Source organism: Phodopus roborovskii, unplaced genomic scaffold (genome assembly GCF_943737965.1).
Source record: "Phodopus roborovskii unplaced genomic scaffold, PHOROB, whole genome shotgun sequence".
Lineage (NCBI taxonomy): Eukaryota > Metazoa > Chordata > Mammalia > Rodentia > Cricetidae > Phodopus > Phodopus roborovskii.
Genome location: NW_026126459.1, coordinates 27035845 through 27056580, shown reverse-complemented (window position 1 = coordinate 27056580; position 20736 = coordinate 27035845). Strand labels below are relative to the sequence as shown.

At 36.3% G+C, this 20736-nt stretch overlaps 1 protein-coding gene across 2 annotated transcripts in view; it reads right to left on the bottom strand.

The window, feature by feature from the left end:
• Window positions 1-6380: 6380 nt before the first annotated feature.
• Tpp2 (tripeptidyl peptidase 2) overlaps window positions 6381-20736 on the bottom strand; it is a 65829-nt gene continuing 51473 nt past the window's right edge. For both annotated transcript variants that reach the window (XM_051190101.1, XM_051190102.1), the window contains 5 exons: window positions 14904-15000; window positions 13797-13927; window positions 8827-9034; window positions 7380-7499; window positions 6381-6608 (listed from right to left, as the gene is read on the bottom strand). In XM_051190101.1, coding sequence (XP_051046058.1) covers window positions 6519-6608; window positions 7380-7499; window positions 8827-9034; window positions 13797-13927; window positions 14904-15000 — 646 coding nt within the window. In that variant the 3' untranslated portion in view covers window positions 6381-6518. The remainder of the gene's footprint in view (window positions 6609-7379; window positions 7500-8826; window positions 9035-13796; window positions 13928-14903; window positions 15001-20736) is intronic.

The window sequence follows — 20736 nt, the reverse complement described above, 5'->3', positions numbered from 1 at the left end:
TAAGTGTCTGTAGAGAACAACACAGAAACATGAAAGCAGTCTTGCTAACTTGCCAAGAACTTTGAGTGCTTAATACATTTTTACACAAAGTTAACGAACAAGTGAGTTCTTCCTTGTTTCTGCTATAGTGACTGGGTTTTAAATGAATATGCTTTTGTTGTAATTATTGACATGGAACTTGAGAGTTTGTGTAGCCCAGGGCAGCTTTGAAATAGATATGCACCTGCCTCTGCCCCCTGATTACAGGCATGTGCTACGGTCATTAGCATACTGTGGCTAGGACATTTATATGGACTGTAGTAGGGAGAGGGTAACACTAACTAAAGGTACAAAGCAGGGAAACTTATGGAATGAGGAAACATCTTAAGAACCTTTCTCGAGGTGTTAGAGAGATGGCTTGGCAGTTAAGAGCAAATGGTATGTAATCATGGGACTGGAGTGCAGATCTCAGTACCTATATAACAAGCTGGTGTTTAACAAACAACTCTTTACAGCTCTGAGGGATTTGATGCCCTCTTCTGAACTCTGAGAACCACAGATGCACACACTGACACATACATATGTGGACACCCAGACACATGTATATTGCCGAAAACTTCTCTAGAGAACTCATAAGTACTTTACCTCAAATACATGTTGACAATTTCCCATTAGACTTCTAAACTGCCTAGTTTTTTTTTTCCTCCCCACAAATTTCTGATTAAAATCATTGCAACATTAGAAAAGAATGGGATTTCTTGTTCTCATAAAACATAAAAATAAAAAACTAAGTATCACAGGGCTGGGAGAGGGGGATTTGTTCAGTAATGTGTTTGCCACATAAGTGTGAGATCTGGATTTAATCCTTGAGAACAATATAAAAAGCTGGGAACAGCAGCATAATCCCACAATCTTGGTGATTGGGAGATAGAGATAGGAGGATCCCTGGTGCTCGTTGGATAGGCAGTCTTAGCCTAATTGATGAACTTCAAGTTCAGAGACCTCAGCTCAAAAATAAAGTAGACAGCAATTGAGGAAGACATCCAGTGTTCACTTCTGGCTTCCCCACAAATGCACACATACATGAACATGCACATTCCCCCATAGGCTAAAGTTTTTTTTTTTTTTTTTTTTTGAAAGGAAAAAAAAATTCTGACTATCATTATCACACATACACACACAGAAAATTATGAATCCTCTATTTTCACTAAATAAATAAAAACAACTAATCATGGCCAACACATTAGCTATACTTTCATAAAAAGGAAGACTTTTTGTAGCACTCTGCTTTAGGATGCAGGAGTTACAGGATCAAATCTCACAGAAGAAACCACATAGGAAAAGACAAGAGTGCTTTCGGTAATTGCACAATGTGTGGCGAACATATTTGTTTGGGAACTCATATAGTTTTACTTGCTGTTACTTCCCTGTTGTGTATAGGTAGGAGAAGTCAATCTGGAAATCACTGGTTTCTCAGTATGGATTTCAGTAAGTGATAAAGCCATAGTGGCGGTCAATGGAAAAAACAACAGTTCAGAAATATACTCCCACATACAGTCAACCAATTATGACAAAGTGCCATTCAATGGGAAAGTGTCTTAAAACACAGAAGCAAGAATAAACACCCTGTACACTGCCATATAGGAACCCTTGAATCTTATCCAATTTACCAGGCTAAACAAATAGTAATGTAGGCTGAAAAATATAAGTGATAATAACTATAAAAATTGTAAAACCACAGGGCAAATCTTTGTAACCTTGGATCAAACAAAAATGTCTTAGAAATGGTATCTAAAGTACAACTTAGCAATTAAAAACAAAAACAAAAAAACAACTCTGTGGCAGGTGTGGTAACACACACCTTTAATATTAGCAGGTAGAGGTAGGGGGATCTTCAGTTAGCCTGGTCTACATAGTAAGTTCCAAGCCAGTCAGGATTACATAGTGAGACCCTGCCTAAAATAAAAATAAATAGATAAATAAATGTGCAATTGGACCAAACCATTCTCAAAAATATTTGCTTTTTAAAATGTACCAGTAGAAAAATTTCAAAAACCACAAAATATACACCTACAGAGTATAGGACTACTATCAAAATACATAAAGAACTAAAATAGCAACACAGTTCAAATGAAAAAAGGTGGATAAAATTTGGAAGAGACTTCACCAAAGAAGTGCCATATGCCTAATAATAAGTATATCATTTACTGTGAGAATGCAGATTACAACCACAAAGAGATAACACATACCATTGCCCAGTTTAAAAGTAACAGAGTCGGGTGAAAAACAAAACCACTACCACCACCACAACAAAAATAATCCTCCCAAACCCCATTACTCTCACTTTTCAAGCAAGATGTTAAATCAGTATAGTCATGTTAGAAAACAATTAGAAAGTTTCTTACATTAACAAAAAAAAAAAAAAAAAAAAAAAAAAAGCCAATAAACAGTAATTTTGTTCCAAAATATTTATCTCAAAGTAAATACAAACACTCATCAGTGGGTGAGCAGATAAATAGAATGAAGCATATCATTTAATAGTGTTAACAGTGTATTAACCAGCCATGGAGTGCGCCACAGGGCCAGCCTACAGTGTGCATTCAAGTCAAATATGGCATTAAGGAAGTCTGAAGAGATTTCAAACTTTGTCATCTCACTTAAGATAACTGGTAGAAAACTCAAAAGAGCAGTGATAAGAAGCAGGCCATGGCTTGTTTAGGGACAGGGTAGGAATGGAAACTGACTACAAATGGACAAATGTTTGTTTTAAAAGCAGGCTGTGCTAGGTGCTGGTGACATAACTCATGCCTGTAAGCCTGATGACCTGAGTTCAAGCTCCAGAATCCATAGGTGGATGAGAATCAACTCCCACAAGTTGCCCTTTGACCTCTATGTGTGTGCACATGCTACACAAATACAAAAAAAAAAAAAAAAAAAAAAAAGTTAAGAAAACTCAAATGGAGCCCAGTTTCTTCTCAAATCTTCTACCTTTGAAGTATATAATGTAGAGAAATACAACTATAGCAATGGGATCCTGTCTTCTAAATATCTTCTTGGACTTACAAATGTATCTTATTTGTATTTCCAAACTCCATGCTACTTCGTGAAGACAGAAATATTTTTAGAAAGTCTGGATTAACTATAGTTAGACTAAATAGACAAACTGCCGCCTGGTTTATCAAAGGGCCACCACAGATTAACCAGGTCACCAGATATAAAACAGCCCCATGGACCCCATCCCTACAGGATTTCATCTTATTGAAAATCTTTTCTTTTCTTTAAATTTTTACTCAGTTTTCTACTACTGTAAATTTGAAGCAAATCACAGGAAAAGCTTTTACAAGTTTGTCTCAAAGTATAAAATATAACCATATAAATATGTCTGAAATACATTTTCCTGTTTTGGTTTTTCAAGACAGGGTTTCTCTGTGCAACCTTGGCTGTCCTGGAACTCACTCTATAGATCAGGCTGGTTACAAACTCACAGAGATCTTGCCTGCCTCTGCTTCCTAAGTGCTGGGATTAAAGGTGTGAACCACCACCACTGCTCAGCTTTAAAACACAATTTTTAAAAATCAAATAACTTAGCAAAAATTATGTAGTGTGCAAATTTCACTGTCTCATGACATGGCATTTCTAGTATCTCAACAGAGCCCCTAATGGTCTGTTTCATTTATTTATTTTTTGGTTTATATTCTGATGCCTCAGACTTGGAATCAGCTAGGGCAAGTCTAGAATAGATCAGCCAAATTACAGTTACACATTAACACAAATTGCTGCTGGAAGCTGAGTTCTGAGGCAGCCAGTTCAAAGCATCACTGCCAGCATGTATGAATTAACTTGTAAACTCATACACGAAATCAAAGGAAATAATCAAAGCTCCTCTACATCCTGTGCACACTGTATTAAGAGCTGGCAGTCTATTCCTCAGTGCATTTGGCATTGTGTGGCTGGAATTCACATATAATGTAGGACTGTCATTTCATGACTAATCACTGTATGGACAAAGACTGAATAAACTATACAGCTCCTAGCTGTTCAAGCTCTTCTCACACAAGTAGGGGCTCTACATGAAATTAGACCAGCACCTTTGGATGCCAGCGAGCAGCTAGTACTTTGTAAGAGGAAAGCTCCCATCATACCCTAACTAATAGATCCAGAGGGTCAAGAAGAACAGTTGGAAATTCTGTCAGGGAGTGCTGTCATCAAAGTTCCTTGATAGAGCAGTACTCATATCTTCCTTTCTTTGGTTCATATGTTCAGACTCAAAACTAGTTTATTTGCTACTTTCTTATTCTTCAAAAAGAAATCCTGTTTGGGAGGTTTTGGGGAATGCTCTCTCACCACCTTCATACATGTAGGCCTTTTACTTTACATTCTACATAGTATTTTCAAGTCCTGGCTTATTGAAAGAACAGAGAAGAAAACATGATACAAAAGCTACAGTTAATTTGAATAAGCAAATTTTGAATGAAAGTAGCAGACTACAAGGGACACAGTGATCAACTGAAGGGTTTTTGCATGCCTGCGGGAAGATTAGACAGCCAGGGCAGTTATCCAACCTGTGGCCAAATCATTAGGGTAAGGGGGACCACAAGGGAGGTTGGAGTCTGTGTTTAAGGACAAGGCTGGCCTCTTTAAAGGTAAAGAATATATAATGCTTGGGTTAAGAAGTATTAAGAAGATACAGGAAATCCCACAATGACAAACTGCTTATAATTGGAAAGAGGCTCAGGAAGTAATTCCTAGTACACACTCTGCAGCTCTAATGTTTCTTTAGAATGTAATTTTTCCCTTGTTCTTGAGTTGTTTTCAGTGAGAAGAGTTTAAACATTTGCTAATGACTTTCACTCACCACCTCATCCTTGCATCTTTTCTTAGTTTATTTACTTTTTTGTTTGTTTGAGGACATATTCGAATCTAGAGTTTACATGAGTTCATCTGTTCTTAAGAAGCACAGTATAACCCAGACAAAAACAGTAGTTGACATGGCAGCACCTTGACTCTCCCAGCTACAGAACTGTACCAACAGCTTACTGATCCATGCCTAAGGGACTTCGGAAGGAGGGGCAAGACCTACCTGGTAAGACAGATTTTAAAATTAATAAAAGGTAACTCTGTAGTGACCTTTGGAATTTGCCCTCACCTTTCTGAGCCTTTCAATTATGTTACTGACCTAAGACTGGATGTAAGAGCCTGCATGTGTACAGGTGAAAATACATGTAATGATGTGAGAGGTTATGCATATGACTATCCATAAATGGATGTTAGATTCTAGATTTTGCAGAAACTACATGCAAAATATTTTAATGCACATTTGTATTTTTTCATTAGGCTCTAATATTTTTATCAGATAAAAGAAAAACAGTTACAAATGACAGGCAGGATTAACCAGATCTTTTATAGCAGTAACCAAAGGAATGAAGATCACACAATACATGCATGCATACACACATGCACACACATACTTTTTTATTAAATTAACTACAGACTTTTTAATATTATCTATTTCTATCTATTTTATGGAGCCAGAGATGCTAGACAAAAAGAGAAAAGTAAAAAAGTTAAACATACACAGGACTAACAGAGGATAAGCATTGGAAATATGTTCAAATAATTCTAAACCTATAGGAAAAATTATAAAATACATTACCTTATTTTTTGGCTAATAGATTTAATAAACTGTTCTAGTGTCAAATTTGGTTTATAAAAAATTAAGACCAACTTTAAGGAGCTTCAATATTTACTTTTATTATTTATAAAAAAAATTAAGGTATCAGAGTGCAAATGTTGTACTGTGTCTGTGGTTTTGCACATTTATTCATGTGGTTTACATGATTTCAAGGTTATGAACATACTGTGTGTATCTTTACAATACCTGATAGATTCAGTTGCCTGACATTGACACATGAAATCTTAACGAATTCTGATGCTGTGTACTTGAGGATGCTGAAAAAACAACTTGTCTGTTATGACTCCTTGGTGAAGATTTCTGCAACAGGTGTCTTTCCTCAGCTGTCATGTATTAATGCCCCCTGCCTCCCATTAATTGAGTTTCTCATTGAAAAAAGTCTGGAAATAAAGTTCTCTTAAGTTTTAGTCAAATAAATAATTTAGCTACCCCTAATGCAGTTTTTTAAAAGGCCTTTATATAATTGGCAAAAGTTGAGCATGTTTTAACCCTTTTAATTTATAAAATAAAAATCAGGATTTAACAATTTTACAGTTAAAATTCACACACAGGTGAAAACCTCTCATGCATGTGAGCAGCTGCACCCAACTCATTGCACTGGGGCTGGCAGGTAGGATAGGCCCTGCCCTTGCCAAGTGTGGGAGGCAGTAGAAAAACAGCTTGATGTAAGAGGTCTAGATTTACATGTAGTAAGCCACACGCCAGTAAGTTCTCTGATAAATACACATAGTTTTAATAATCAGTATTGGATAGTGGATGAAAACATGCATTAGTTAGACTAAAAATGCCACACATTTGTTCACTATAAAATTTTTTTTTTTGGAAATTGAAAGTCTTGGTTCTTATTTTAGAATACACAATAATCAGGAGGATACATGATGGGGAGCCAGTTTTCAGTAAAAGATGCACAATGGGTCCATCCAAGTAATTTCATCAGCTATAATAAAAGCAGAGTATTATAAAGGAGATGGCAGTTCAAAGACCAAAATTCAGAATAATTTAGTAATAATACAGTAGCAACACACAGAGAGGACCTTCCTTCTATTGCCTATCATCCATTAATCCATCCACCCACTGCTGTCCTTCCTAACAACCAATCCTTTCAGGAGCATAAGAAAACAGAAACAATGACAAGAACTCTACAAAGAGTTCTCTTAATGAAGTCAAGATCCAAAGGATTTTAAACTCTCTTTACCATTTGGACTGACTGATGAAGGTAGACAGAAAACGAGTTGGCAATAAAATAATTTCTTTTTATATCTCAAACTAATTCTTGGAGAAAGTTCCAACTAATTTTCCTTAGCACGTGTGACATATGATAAATTAATGAAGATGGAAAAATTAAAATGTAAACTCCACAAATCAAACCATCTTAGAACCAAGCCAGCATACATTGAGAAGGAACACTTCTTTCCAAAAGAAAACATTGTCTTCTAACTAGTGAAAGTAATTTATTCATTTTTGACCTTGCTGAAAACATTCAAGGCTGATAGATCTCTGAACAGCAGTGAGAATGGTTTATTAATTTGGATGCTACCAGTGGCCTTTTATGCATTTATTATAGGGTAAATATGGTTTTAGTAATGGTAACAAATGGCCACAATAAAATACATAATGCTTTATAATGAGCACAGGTGTTTTTCCCCACATAGTGTTCTTGTCCCTATGCAACATGGATATGATACAGTTTAATCCAGACATCACTTACTTGAATACAATTTTTCCAGTTTTCCTTTGTTGGTTTTTCTTCTACAAGTTTAGTTGCAAACTTAAGGCCTCTCCCATACATCTTATTTACTAATGCATGCTTGTATGCAAATGTCAAAACCTATAAAACAAAATAAAAATTATCAATGGAGTATTATATTTTAAGGCATATAACTTTAACAATGAAATAAGGCTTTCGCAGAAGTATAGCATTTTGTGTGTGTAGGTATACATGTGTATGTAGAGGTCAGATGTCAAGACAGTGTGTCTTTCTCAGTTTCTCTGTATCTTATTAAGGCTGACTTGGTTAGACTACTAGGCCGACAGATCATCCTGCTTTTGCTACTCCAGCTCTGGAATTAAGGGTGCATATTATGGTACTTGCTTTTTTTTTTACACTGGTGCCAGGGATTGAACTCAGGTCCTCATACTTGTGTGGCATGTAATTTACTGACTGAGCCATCTTTTCAGCCCATGAAGTCTATAGCTTTTAAGTGGAATAGGTTATATCAGGGGGAAAAAATAGTATCTTTTAAGGACAAGTAATTACATAAAAGAGTATAGGGAGTAAATAATAAGTCATAAGCAACTAAAACCCACTTTAAATCATTTCTTTGTGCAAAATAAACCACAGAGATCGTATTACAGAAAACAGAGTAGAAATAAAAATGTCCACTACAAATCACTAAAATTATAAAGGATAAGTTTTATATAAAACATTCTTCTTCTGTATACTGATCTGTCAGTATACAGTTGCTTGAACTGTGGAATGTGGGAACCATTCTCAAAGAAAGAAATTCTGTTACACTGATTTGTTCTTTAGGGCCAAGCCAAGCACTAAAAAATGTTTAATTAACAGCTCAAACAGGCCAGTATTCTCATCAGTGCCCTTGGTCATCAGTGTCACTGTGAAGACAGAAGTGTGCCTAACAATCTCACTGTCATGGTGACAAGAGTTATCACCCTGTTACATTTCTCAAAGGCAGACACTAGATTCTTGTTATCTTCATGTTTTCAGTAGGAAGTGGTGTTGCCCGCACTAGAGACAATACATATATAACACCATTTTTAGAACCCAAATCTAAATTAAAAACAAACAAACAAACAAACAAAAAAACCTTTGCTTTTCCAAAAACTGTGATATGTAGAAGTTAGAGTTTTAAGGAAAATGAAGTGATATCTAAACAACTAAAGAGCATAAAAATATGTAGGAAGGAAGGACAGTTTTTTGGCTTCATATATACCCATCTTAAAAGGCTACTATGTATGTCCTCCAAATGTTCTCGAAATGATTGTTAAACACTTTAACTCAGGTAGGATAAATGATGAAAGGCACTTGGGCTAAATGTATCTACTAGAAGTGGAGCCTTATCTTCTTCCTTTTCAGCAGGCAGAAGACAAGCAGGCCTGAGAGATCTACCAAGACCAACAGCAGATGGGCAAATTACCTTAGTGTCAAAAAGATCTGTCCACTTTGTAGTTTCCCAAAAGGTTTCTGACAGAGTCTCCAAGGTACTTTCTCCTTCCTCTTCCTTTCCTTCTGCATCTCCAGCTGCTGCCCCATCATGAGGCTGTATGTGAAGAAGGTGGTCTGCCAGAGCACATCCTTTCCTGCACAGGGCGTCTACCAGTGTGGATTTCTGCTTGTCCATATCACTGGAGAGGAAATAAAGTTTTTTCACATGTCACTTAAAGGTTTTCCAAGGGATGGTCTTATTTGAGTACATGCAATCTTTCTCTCAAAGACTTAGCATGCATAAATTTTGTACATACATTTGTGTTACATATCCAATGAGATCCTTATTAATAAGCATCATAAGTTACTGCAGTACACACAGATAAAATTAGCAGAATGCCATAGGAACAGGGTTGAAAGACTATTCGGTAGTTGTTCTGTCAGCTACACAACTTTTAATAAGGGCAGTATCTTTTAAACCTTTATATTAAGAAACATAGCAATTATATACTCATCTACATGTAATATACAGAAAGACAAGGTTGATTTATACATAATATCATGTTCACGACTGCAAAAATCAAGCGAATATCAAATTTATTCTGAATGCATTAATACCTGCTTTAGCACTTTAGTGTAGACATTCATTTACAGTCAAAGCAATTCTATGGGGCCAGTAAGATGGCACAGTGATGTCCTGAATCCATAATGGGAACCAACACAGTGAAGGAGAGAACTTATTCCTTTTAAGTTATCCTCTGACCTCCACAGGTACACCATGACAGTGAACATACACATCACAAAATAAACCCAAACCCAATTCCATGAATAAGATACTCCTATTTTGCACAGGTGGAAACTGAAGCTCAGAGATTCAGGACTTGATCAGGACCTCTAGTTAGGAATAGTAGTTGTAGGATTCTAAGTTTAGCAGTCTGGCTCTACAATTATGCTCAGTGGTCCATGCTGGCAATAGTCACCCATCACTATTTAGCACTTGTAACCTCCACTCCAAGGAAAGTTACTTAGTTTATTTGAGGCATTACATCCAATTCATGTCAGGGATATATGAAAACAATAAAGGCTTAAAAGTGGTGAGACAATGACCACAAGGTAATTTGGCTATGGATAATCTGTTTAACAAGAAGACTAACTCTGAAGGACCCATAGTAAAATGTGTAATGTGTAAAATCTAATGAGACTGACAACAATCAGGACATAATTACCCATTTAACAACCTGGACCTCTGGGGCTTATTAGTTCTGCAAATTGAAAGGGAGCTACTAACTTGAACAGCTTCCTGGAAGAATAAAGGGGGCATAAAATGCAAGTGCTAACATACTGTTCCAGACTAGGATGTCCTTAGAGGCTTCCAAGCCCAAATGATTCTGTGAGTTCACCTAAGAAGATATCTTCAACATTATCTGCACCAAAAATGAAGCTATGCCTATAACACACCTAACTGTCCTAAGGTGTCACTAGACTGGCTTGATAGGTAGCTGCATTCCACAGAGCTACATCCCCATCTACTCCTTTCAATTGTCAGCCTGAATCAGGATGAGGCAGCAATGCTCTCTTCCCACCTCTCAAATTCAGGTCACCTGCTTATTCTATATTCTTTGTGGCAACAGCTTTACTCACCAAGTTCAGCACTTGGCCTGTACCTTGACAGATAAATACACTCAGAATTTGATGGACCACAGGACACCACACTCATCTGTTCATTTAATCACATAATGCTTGGCAAAACTCTTCTTCCAGTTCCAAGTTTTAAATATTTTGAGGAGTTTCTCAACATAAACTCCACATTCCAGGCTATGGGGTCCTTCTCAATTTAATTCTAATATCTGCAACTTTCTGACGCCAGAGAGTGCTTCGCTACTTTCCCATCTGGGCTACAGGATGACCTGAATTCCACTAGTCATCAAGAGCATCAAAGTTTTAAAGAAGTAACCTTCTTTCTATAGGTGGAAGTGCCTAGATTCTGCTTTAGCTATTACAGACTAAGAACAGCAGACTTTGCAGTCCCCTCTTGAAGCATCTACTTTCCTGCCCCTTTACTGCACTGTTCTTCCATCACTTTTCACATGCCTGGTACCACTGCTTTCTGCTTTAGGGCAGCTCTAAGGGGTACAACCATTAACTCCAGCTTGTGAAGGAGACAACTGCTTGGGAACAGACTGAGTCAATGAGGGCAGTTATCACCCATGCCAAACTCAACTGACTGGTTCCAACTGTCAAGGAAGGCTTTGGTGGGGGGTGCACAATTCAGAAGGAAGCACATAGGTGCTCTATGCTTGCCAGGAATGGATTAAGTTACTAGCAGGATTCTTTTCTGAAAGTTTTGACTTCTTTTGATGCAACAGTCTAAATTTCATGTATATGGAAATAATCAGTTCCTCTTTCCTACCTTAGTACTGACCTGTTCAGGCTGAACACCATGTTAAACTATGAAGCTATTCAGAATACAGTCAAGTTTTCTTCCTATAGGCTTTTAAAATATTAAAAATATTTACTATATTTCATCCTGTCTGGTAATTTTTTTGTTGTTATTGTTTTTTTGTTTTTTTTATTGAGACAGGGTTTCACTATATAGACCAGGTTTGCCTTGAGCTCACAGAGATCTAACTGCATTTGCCTCCTGAGTGTTGGGACTAAAGATATACACCCATCTCTGTCTTCTAATGTAATCTTTTGCATTAGATTAAGTTTTGTAAATTGGGAAGTCTTGTTAATTTCTTTAAGTTCTTATGATAATTTACATATCCTTACTCAATAAATATCTTTCTGAATGAAAACTGGTTATTTCATTGTAGTTATCACAACTACATTTTAGGAATGATTTGAATCCTGTATTTTAATGCCTAGACAAGAAACTAAAATTCTTATCACATTACCTAGAAAATGCTAGTATCATTTTCAAGATCATAAAACAGCAATTCTGTCTCTGGCTCTCTCTCTTTCGAGACAGGGTCTCACTATGTAGACCTGGCTGGCCTTAACTCAAGAGATATCCACATGCGTCTGCCTCTGCATGATGGGAATAAAGGCATGTGCCAATACATGTCTGGCCAAGAAATCATGCTGTTTCTTTCTTTCTTCTTTTATAAAACAAAAGTGACTTTTAAAAACACAACTTTACATGGAAGAGACAAACCCTGGCTTTAAGGAAGAAGAACTACAATGCACACTAGCCTAACAACAAACCAGTATCTAGGCAAAAGCAGCAATATGCAAGCTATGCCTTTTCACTGGGTCCAGTTTTGAAGGAGAGAGAGACCGAGAAAGTAGTGTTTTTTTCAGAAGGTCAGTCCTGGAGAAGGGAATCGCCTGACACAGAAGAGGCACAGAGGCAAGCATAATACCTAGGTAGCTTATATGTTTCCCTTTGAGATAAAAATTAGTCCTGCTCATCTTCTCAAGAAAAGGGATGTGGGATGTGGTAGCACATGCCTTTAATCCCAGCACACAGGAAGCAGAGGCAGGCCTGTGAGTTCAAGGCCGGCCTGGTATACAAAGTGAGTTCCAGAATAGTTTGGGCAAATCACAGAGAAACCCTGTCTCAGCGACCCCCTCTAACCAAAAAGGGGAAAAACAAACAAACAAACAAACAAACAAACAAAAAAACCCCAACAGGCTGTGGTAGTACACTCCTTTGATCCTAGCACTTGGGAGGCAGAGGCAAGTGGATCTCTGAGTATAAGGCCAGCCTGCTACACAGAGAAGACCTGTCTCAAAAACAAAACAAAAAGAAAACCAGAGGCTTTGGAGGAAGATCTTGGTATGAATCATGCTGCTTTTTCCACTTCCTAGCACAGCACTATAGGCAAGCCATTCATCCTCTGTAAGCTTCACTTTCCTCTTTTCTAAGAGCTAGGCAGAAATGATTCTATTTTACAGTATCTGCAATACTAAAGATAAATGAGACCATGCATCTAAAGTACCCAAAATGCCCTGTACATAATCATCATTTAATGAACAGCAACACACTTTCTAATATTACTAAAATAGAAGTCAAATGCTAATGTTTTAAAAATCATACTACTGGAAAGAAAGGGTACTATTAAGCACGAACTACCCACCTATTTTAATAAATTTTATTCCACTTGAAAACTACTGCTTTCATGATTCCTAAAACTGTAACATAACTATTGACTAAAATGTAATGCCAAGAGTTCTAGCAGTTTTGCATTTAATATGTTATGTAGAAAAACATAGTGACTGATGAGAATTTTAAAGAAAATTATAGTTCTTTTAGGTAGTCAAAATAGTTCTGGTTTACTAGCTACAACTATAAAACAATTAGGATATTTATAACCTCATAAGTTAATGAGTCCAAAACCATACAATATAAGAAAAGCATGCCTTTGGGAGAGTTAGTACCAGGTGACGACAGTGGGAGTTCACAGAAGAGGCTGAGTCACAGCAGCACCTGAAGCTCCTTCATGCACACAGAGCATCAAGCTTTATAAAACCCAAACTGTAAACCCTCCTCTGTATTTCTCTCCAATATTAAAGACAAATGTCCTCCATAAAATTGAAGTTGACAAAAATCTTTAACCTCATTTTATCTCTTCATAAGGCATTACAAACTAGATTCTATGTTTTTTTTTTTTTATATTACTGGTCAATAAATAACTTAGAAGTGAATTCATGAGGTAACATCTTCTCTACCTACCTAGTTCATATAACATCCAAGGGGTGCCACTGCTTGACCAAAACAATGAAGATAGTCTACCTAGACAGGACCAAGTGGTGATGAAGGCAAACTATTTTTCGGGTTGTGTTTTAATAGCCTGAAGAAAATTATTACAAAATTTCTGCAGGAGTATGAAAACACTGTCAATCCTGATTGTATGTATATTACAACAGAAAAAAAAAAAATCCTCAACACTAGTCCCTAATTTTTAAGCAAATAACTAAGAAATGAGATGCAAGAAAGATTATTTACTGGTTAGGTACTTTTTTATAGTAGCTGCATCAGGCCTGGGGTCAGTCTTCATTGCAATGTAAACTGCTAGGGCAGTTTGATCAATGTGAGAAATAACAGCATTGGCAGCGTCGACGATCTCATTAAGTCTTTTCATTCGTTCCTGGGTAGGAAATAAGGAGTGTATCAGTCAGTGCATTAAAGCATTTTCATTTCTACTGTCCCAGCCATGAGACTGTAAGGGCCTTACAGGGCTAGAGCTCTGGGCTATCTTTTAATCTGACTTTTACAATTGCAGTATCCTTGGAAAGGGATTCAGATGTGACAATTTCTAACTGACACTATATAGTTCAAAACTGAAAATAAAACAAATATATAAAGTTCACCAAAATGTGGGGTTTTTAAGCAAGGAAAATTGCATCTATCATATCATTGATTTTAGAGATAACTATCTCTATTTTATTCCATGCCATATGAAAAAAAAAAGGGAAAAAAAAATCCCCAAACCCTCATTCACAAGCAAATTCTTTCTAAACAATCACTTAAGTGAGAAAGATAAGATTAAAACAAAGATTATAATCAAGATTCTAACCAGGACCACCATGGATGGCTTACTTAGTAGTGGTTTTCTCTTTTTGTCAAACTGTTTTTGAAAGGCCTCCTTTAAATACTCCATTTTAGTTCACTCCAAACCTTCATGAGTTTTAACTGACCATAGCTGGCATGCTCCTACTGCCACTAATAGTAATAACAGATGGCCCATGGCCCATGTTAGACAATCTGGAATTATAAAATCTTTGGTAGCAAAGTAGTTACTGAGGTATTTAGCTTTCCAGCTGTCCAGGACAACTCATCCTTTAGATTAGGACTAAAAATCAGATATTATGCTTTTTCCGATATTACAATTTTACTAACCAATCAAGTCTCATGGTTTCTACAGATAAATGCTTCCATCATTACTAATACTGAACTCAGTAGTGGCCAACTCTTATAACTATCTTAACAACATATCCAATTGCAGGAGACAGATTTTCAGTTGACAGGAAAGGAAGACAGACAGATGCACCTTTACTCAAAAAAATAGACTTTAGCTACTACTATACAAAATCAAATTATTTTAAAAAATGAGTATATTCAACCTTTTCAGCATCCAATTGGTGAAGCCGTGCAACATACAGAGGAAGGTAAGCAGGGTACGTTTCTTTCAATTCATTGTAAATGTCACTAGAATCGAGCCTAAGAGAGACAAATTAGTGATTTTTAATTAAAAGCAAGTTTCTATTAAAAAGAATTTTAAATATTGCTTCACAGTATATTAAAATATTTTATAATTATTAATAAGGACTAGTTACAGATAATATAACTATCTGAAAATTACTTAAGAATTCTATAAAATGTCCAGATGAAAGTAGACATCAACATGGGTTGGAGATATGGCTCAGTTGTTAAGAACTCAATCTGATCTTGTTTCTAATACCATGTTAGGCAGTTCACAATTGCCTGAAATACAAGCTCCCAGATACACAATACCTTCTGGTCACCATGGGCACTACTACACTCATGCACAAATCCACTTCCACACATAAATATACATATAACTATAGATAATATCTTTAAAATAAAGCCTCAATTGCTTGCTTACTTATTAAAAATGAGGGCAAGATTTCTCTTAAAAAGAAGAAAAAAAATGCACTTCATAAAAAAGCTCTGTAACTGTCTAAAAATTCCAAACTTTAATGAAAATTTTAAAGTCTTAAATGAAAAGATATACTATGCTCCTAAATGGGGAACCTCCATAAAGCTATGCCAATTGTTCCTGGTTATATTTATCAAGATAAAAACAATCCAAATTAACACCCAAGTGGTAAATAAGTAATTAGCACTATAGATAAATCATATCAGGAGATTCATTTAAAATATTCAGAATTTCACAGAATTTGAAAGAAGATTAACAAAAAATTTTTATAGTTAAATGTCTCATTTAAATCCATTTACTTTAACTAATCTTAAGTCCTTCAACTTAGTACAAATAACAAATCAAAGCCTGCTTTCTTCTTTTCTTCCCCCCAACAATTAACCAAAAGGAAAGCCAGTATTTTTACTTTATGTTTAAGTCAATTACAACTTAATTATACTTGCCCCCACTCTCCAAGAATTATTTCAAGTTTCCATAAAGAGAACAAGAGACCTCTACGAATTCTTTGGATTTCTTCTTAAACACTTTCTGGATCAACATCCTTTTCAATTTTTTTCTTCTTTTGTTTCTGAACATCCATTCTCATCTAGCTTTGTGAACGTTATGCTTAGTTCTCTAATACCATTTGCATCAGCTACATTAAATCTTATATGTTCCACTAGACGGCAAATTCACATTTCAAAAACAAAACTAAGGGCATGAGAGATAGATTAGGGTTAAAGTGCATACTGCTTGACAGATGATCTGAGAACAGTTTCCAGCACCCCTGTCTGCTGTCCTCTTCATTCATGTGCATACAATATAACTAATCTATTTTAGCTGGACATTTCAATGGGTTTAGAACACACACACACTTAAAAACATTTCCCAAACAAGTTAATTTAAAAAGATTTTCCAAACAAAAAGAAACTAAATCATCTAGTTATCAAAACCTTCACTGAAACTCTGTATTTCCCAACCCTAAGTAATCATTAATCTACTTCTGTCACTATAGAGTTCTCTAGGCTGGAAACTTTATAATGAACATAATCATTTAAGATGTGGTCTTTTGTGACCAGCTACTTTCATTTAGCATAATGTTTTTAAGTTGTAACATATTTTTAAATATCTGAATAGTGTTCTTGTATGGATGGATATAATTTATTATTCACTAGTTATTAAACATAGGTTATTCCTACACTTTGACAATGAATAATATTTCTGAAAATTTCTAAGTACAAGTTTATATATACACACACACATATGTATATATTATCTTCAGTATGTATGGAAGTTAAATTGAGGAGCAATATACTAATGAAAACAATTTCAGAAAAATCTGATGTCAAGGGTTCTGTAGACATATGAATCTGGAAAAAATAGGCTAATCAGTGTAGTCTCTGAGACACTCCTGAGACATTATAAAGAGATGTATGAGGCTTCTGTTACAGAAAGCTTTAAGTTCAAGATCTCTCTAAAATGGGAAACACAGTATAATATATACATGATAGTATATACTTAAACTGGTAGCATGGTTATTTGCTAAGTAATATGTGGTATACATAACTGATGTGTTATACTTTCACAGTGGCAATACTGCAGCTTTATAATAGCACCACCATAAACAATTTAACATTATGGGGATTCTAAACATCATCAGGTTTCAGATCTAGTAAACTCATGGGCTAACTGTTCTGAACACCATCTGTGGCTGATTGAAATCCTACATGGTGAACATGTGACAGCTCTGTTATAACATTTCTTTGCCTTTACTGTTTTTAGAGTTCACTAAGCAATCTAGGTGTATACATTTATGTTTCACAATAAATTGGAGGGGTTTTAGTCATTATTTCTTTAACCATTTTCTCAGCTTTCTCTCCTTCTCTCATTACACCATTATATATATACTTTAGAATACCCAGAGGTCCCATATTTCTCTGAGGATCTGTTGCACTTTTATAACCCCACCACCCTCCTTCACTGTTCTGGAGAAGACCTGGGTTTAAATCTATATATCTTTTGACTCAAATGAAGTGAGTTCTTTGAAGACATTAGGAGCGGTCATTTTTTAAAAACTTTCCTGTCTCATCAACCTCACTTTTTAAAATTTAATTTTAACATCCAATCCCAGTTCCCTACCCCTCCTCTCCTCCTGCTATATCCTCCTTTCCCCCCACCCCACCCTTCATCTGCACCTCAGAGAGGATAAGGCCTCCTCTAAGAACTCAACTAATCTGCCCCATCATCTTGTTGAGACAAAACCAAGTGTTCACCATGTCTAGGCTGAGAAAGATACACAAAGTCAGTTTATACATTATAGTTAGATCTTGGTCCCACTGTCAGTGGCCCCAAGCCACACCACTGTCACCTGTATTCAGGGGACCTAGATCAGTTCTATGCCAATTCCCCAATATGGAGTCCAGTGATCTCTCACTAGCTTGGATCAGCTGATTCTGTGGGTTTCCCCATCATGGTCTTGATTCCATTGTTCATATTATTGCTCCCTCCTCACTTCGATTGTACTCCAGGAGGTTGGTCAAATGCTTAGGTGTAGATTTCTATCTCTGCAATTATTTTCATCTGTTTCTAGAAGAGGGATCTAGCTTCTCTGGGGCTATGGACTGTAGGTTAGTTATACTCTGCTTTACATCTGGTAGTCACTTAGGAGTGAGTACACATTATATTTGTCTTTTTGGGTCTTGGTTACCTCATTTAGGATGTTTGCTTGTTTTTTTTCTATTTCTGTCCATTTGCCTGCAAATCAAAAGATGTCACTGTTTCTTACCACTGACTAGTACTCCATTGAGGAATGTACATTCACTTTACCCATTCTTTAGTTGGGAGGCATCTAGGTTGTTTCCCAATTCTGGCTATTACAAATACTGTTGCTATGAATAAAGTTGAGCACTTTGGTGTGAATATGCTTCTTTTACGTATATACCCAAAAGTGGTATTGTAGAGTCTTGAGGTAAACTGATTCCTATTTTTCTGAGAAATTGCCATACTGATTTTCATAGCAGCTGTCCAAGTTTGCACTCCCACCAGCAATGGAGGAGTGTTTCCTCTACTCCACATCCAGTCCACCATAAGATGCCATCAGTATTTTTGATCTTAGCCATTCTGATCAGATTAAGATGGTATCTCAGAGTTGTTTTGATCTGCATTTCCCTGATGATTAAGGGTGTTGAGCATTTCCTTAAGTGTCTTTTGGCCATTTGAGATTCTTCTGTTGAGAATATTCTATTTAGACCTATATCCCACTTTTTAATTGGATTATTTTATAGTTTTATGTCTAGTTTCTTGAGTTTCTTGTATATTTTGGAGATCAGCCCTTTGTCAGATGTGGCGTTGGTGAAGATCTTTTCCCATTGTGTAGGGAGCTGATTTGTCTTGTTGACCTTGTCCTTTGTTTTACAAGAAGCTTCTCAGTTTCAGGAGGTCCCATTTATTAATTGTTGCTCTCAGTGTCTATGCTATTTCACCAACATAATTTTTCAGCCTGCATTCTGGAAGAGGTGGCAGGAAAACAGCATGCTTTTCTCTAAATGACACCTATACCATCTTCATGGATGAGAATCCTTTAAGTTTTTATTTATGGGTGAGCAAGTATTTGTGTGGATGTCTGTCACTTGTACTCAGGTGCCCACAGACCAGAAAAGGGTGTTAAATTAAAAAAAAAAAAAAAAAAAAATGCTCTCAAGTTGGAGTTCCAGATAGTTGTGAGCTGGATGTTATGTCATGGATGTTAGGATTCACACTTGGGTCCTTTGGAAGAGAAGCACGTGCTGTTAACTCCTAAGCTTGCTCTCCAGTCCATGAGCTGAGAACTTTTAATGGAGGGAGGCCACATGAGTTCTTTAAGATGAAACTAAGCCCATAGCAATCAATAAGAATATGTTCAGGATAAGAAATGGTACAGTGATTTTATCTTACCACAGGAGATAAGGCACTTTTCTTACACAAATGTGAGTGTACACGTGTGTAAAGAGCCACAGTTCAATCTTAGAACAATTTCTCAGGCACCAGGTACCTTTTGAGAAAAGTGTCTCACCGAATTTGAGACTTGCTGATTAGGCTAGGTCATCTGGCTGGTAAGCTCCAAGAATACACCCATCTCCACCTCCTCAGTGCTAACATTACAAGCATGTGCCACTGTGCCTGTTTTTGTTTGTTTGTTTAATGTGGGTTCTGAGGACTGAACTCAGGTTTCTCATGCTTGTGAAGTAAGTACTTTATTGAGCTATCTTTCTCACCTACCATATTTTACAAATATTACTGATTAGAAGCTTCTCTGTTTGCATTTGCCATTAGAACCACTTCCAGAGGTTTTAAGTTTTTTTCTTTTTAAACATAAATTTTCACCAGTTCACTGGCTGGCATACTAAGGAACTGACTTCTCAGGCTCTCACGAGAGAAGGTAATATTTGCAACTCTGGAGAAATTGTATTGTGTGCTAGTTATAACATCCTAAATTGGCCAAAGGCAGACATGGTTGACTGACATCTGATAAGATACCCTCAGTTTAGACAGGACAGTATATATGAATATGGACTGATGGTTTAACCCTCGTAAATTCTATTCACATTATAAAGGCTTTTGTTCCCTCTTAGGCCACATATCCACAAGGATCTACACAAAATTTCTGCTAATGAGGATGCCTCCAGAAAAACAGCAAAGAAAGAAACAATAGAAAGAAAACAAATCACACAGAATAAAGTAAAGCCAAGGAATAAACTGAAGGAAAACAGTAATAAGTAAGCTTTCATGTTAAAAAGTTTAAACTGGTAATAAAAGTCTAGCATTCTAATGAAGAATGGGCAAAGGACATATTCAACTAAAACAGTAGCTAGTATCTAAACAGGTCAACTGCCAACAATAGCAGCCTTTTCCAAAACATCTAGATATTACATTCACAGCAGAAACCAATTTGAGAAACATATTAAGATAACTTTTAAAGACACCTAAACTAATAACCAGACTATACTATCTGACAGAAATTTAAAAAATATCTCTACTATGCTGGCTATGCTGGTACAATGATGGGAGATGTCATTCTGTAAATGCTTCTCTTATTGGTTAATGAATAAAGCACTGTTGGCAAATAGGAAGGCAAGATAGGCGGGACTAGGAGACAAGGAAGATTCTGGGACATGTAGTAGAGGAGAGTCAAGATGTAGGGACTTGAGAGGAAGAGGTCCGGACCCCCTCTCTGGTAAAGTAAGACCATGTTGAAACAGATTAATAAAAATAGGTTAAAATTTAAAACAGAGCTAGCCAATAAGAAATGCTAGTAACAG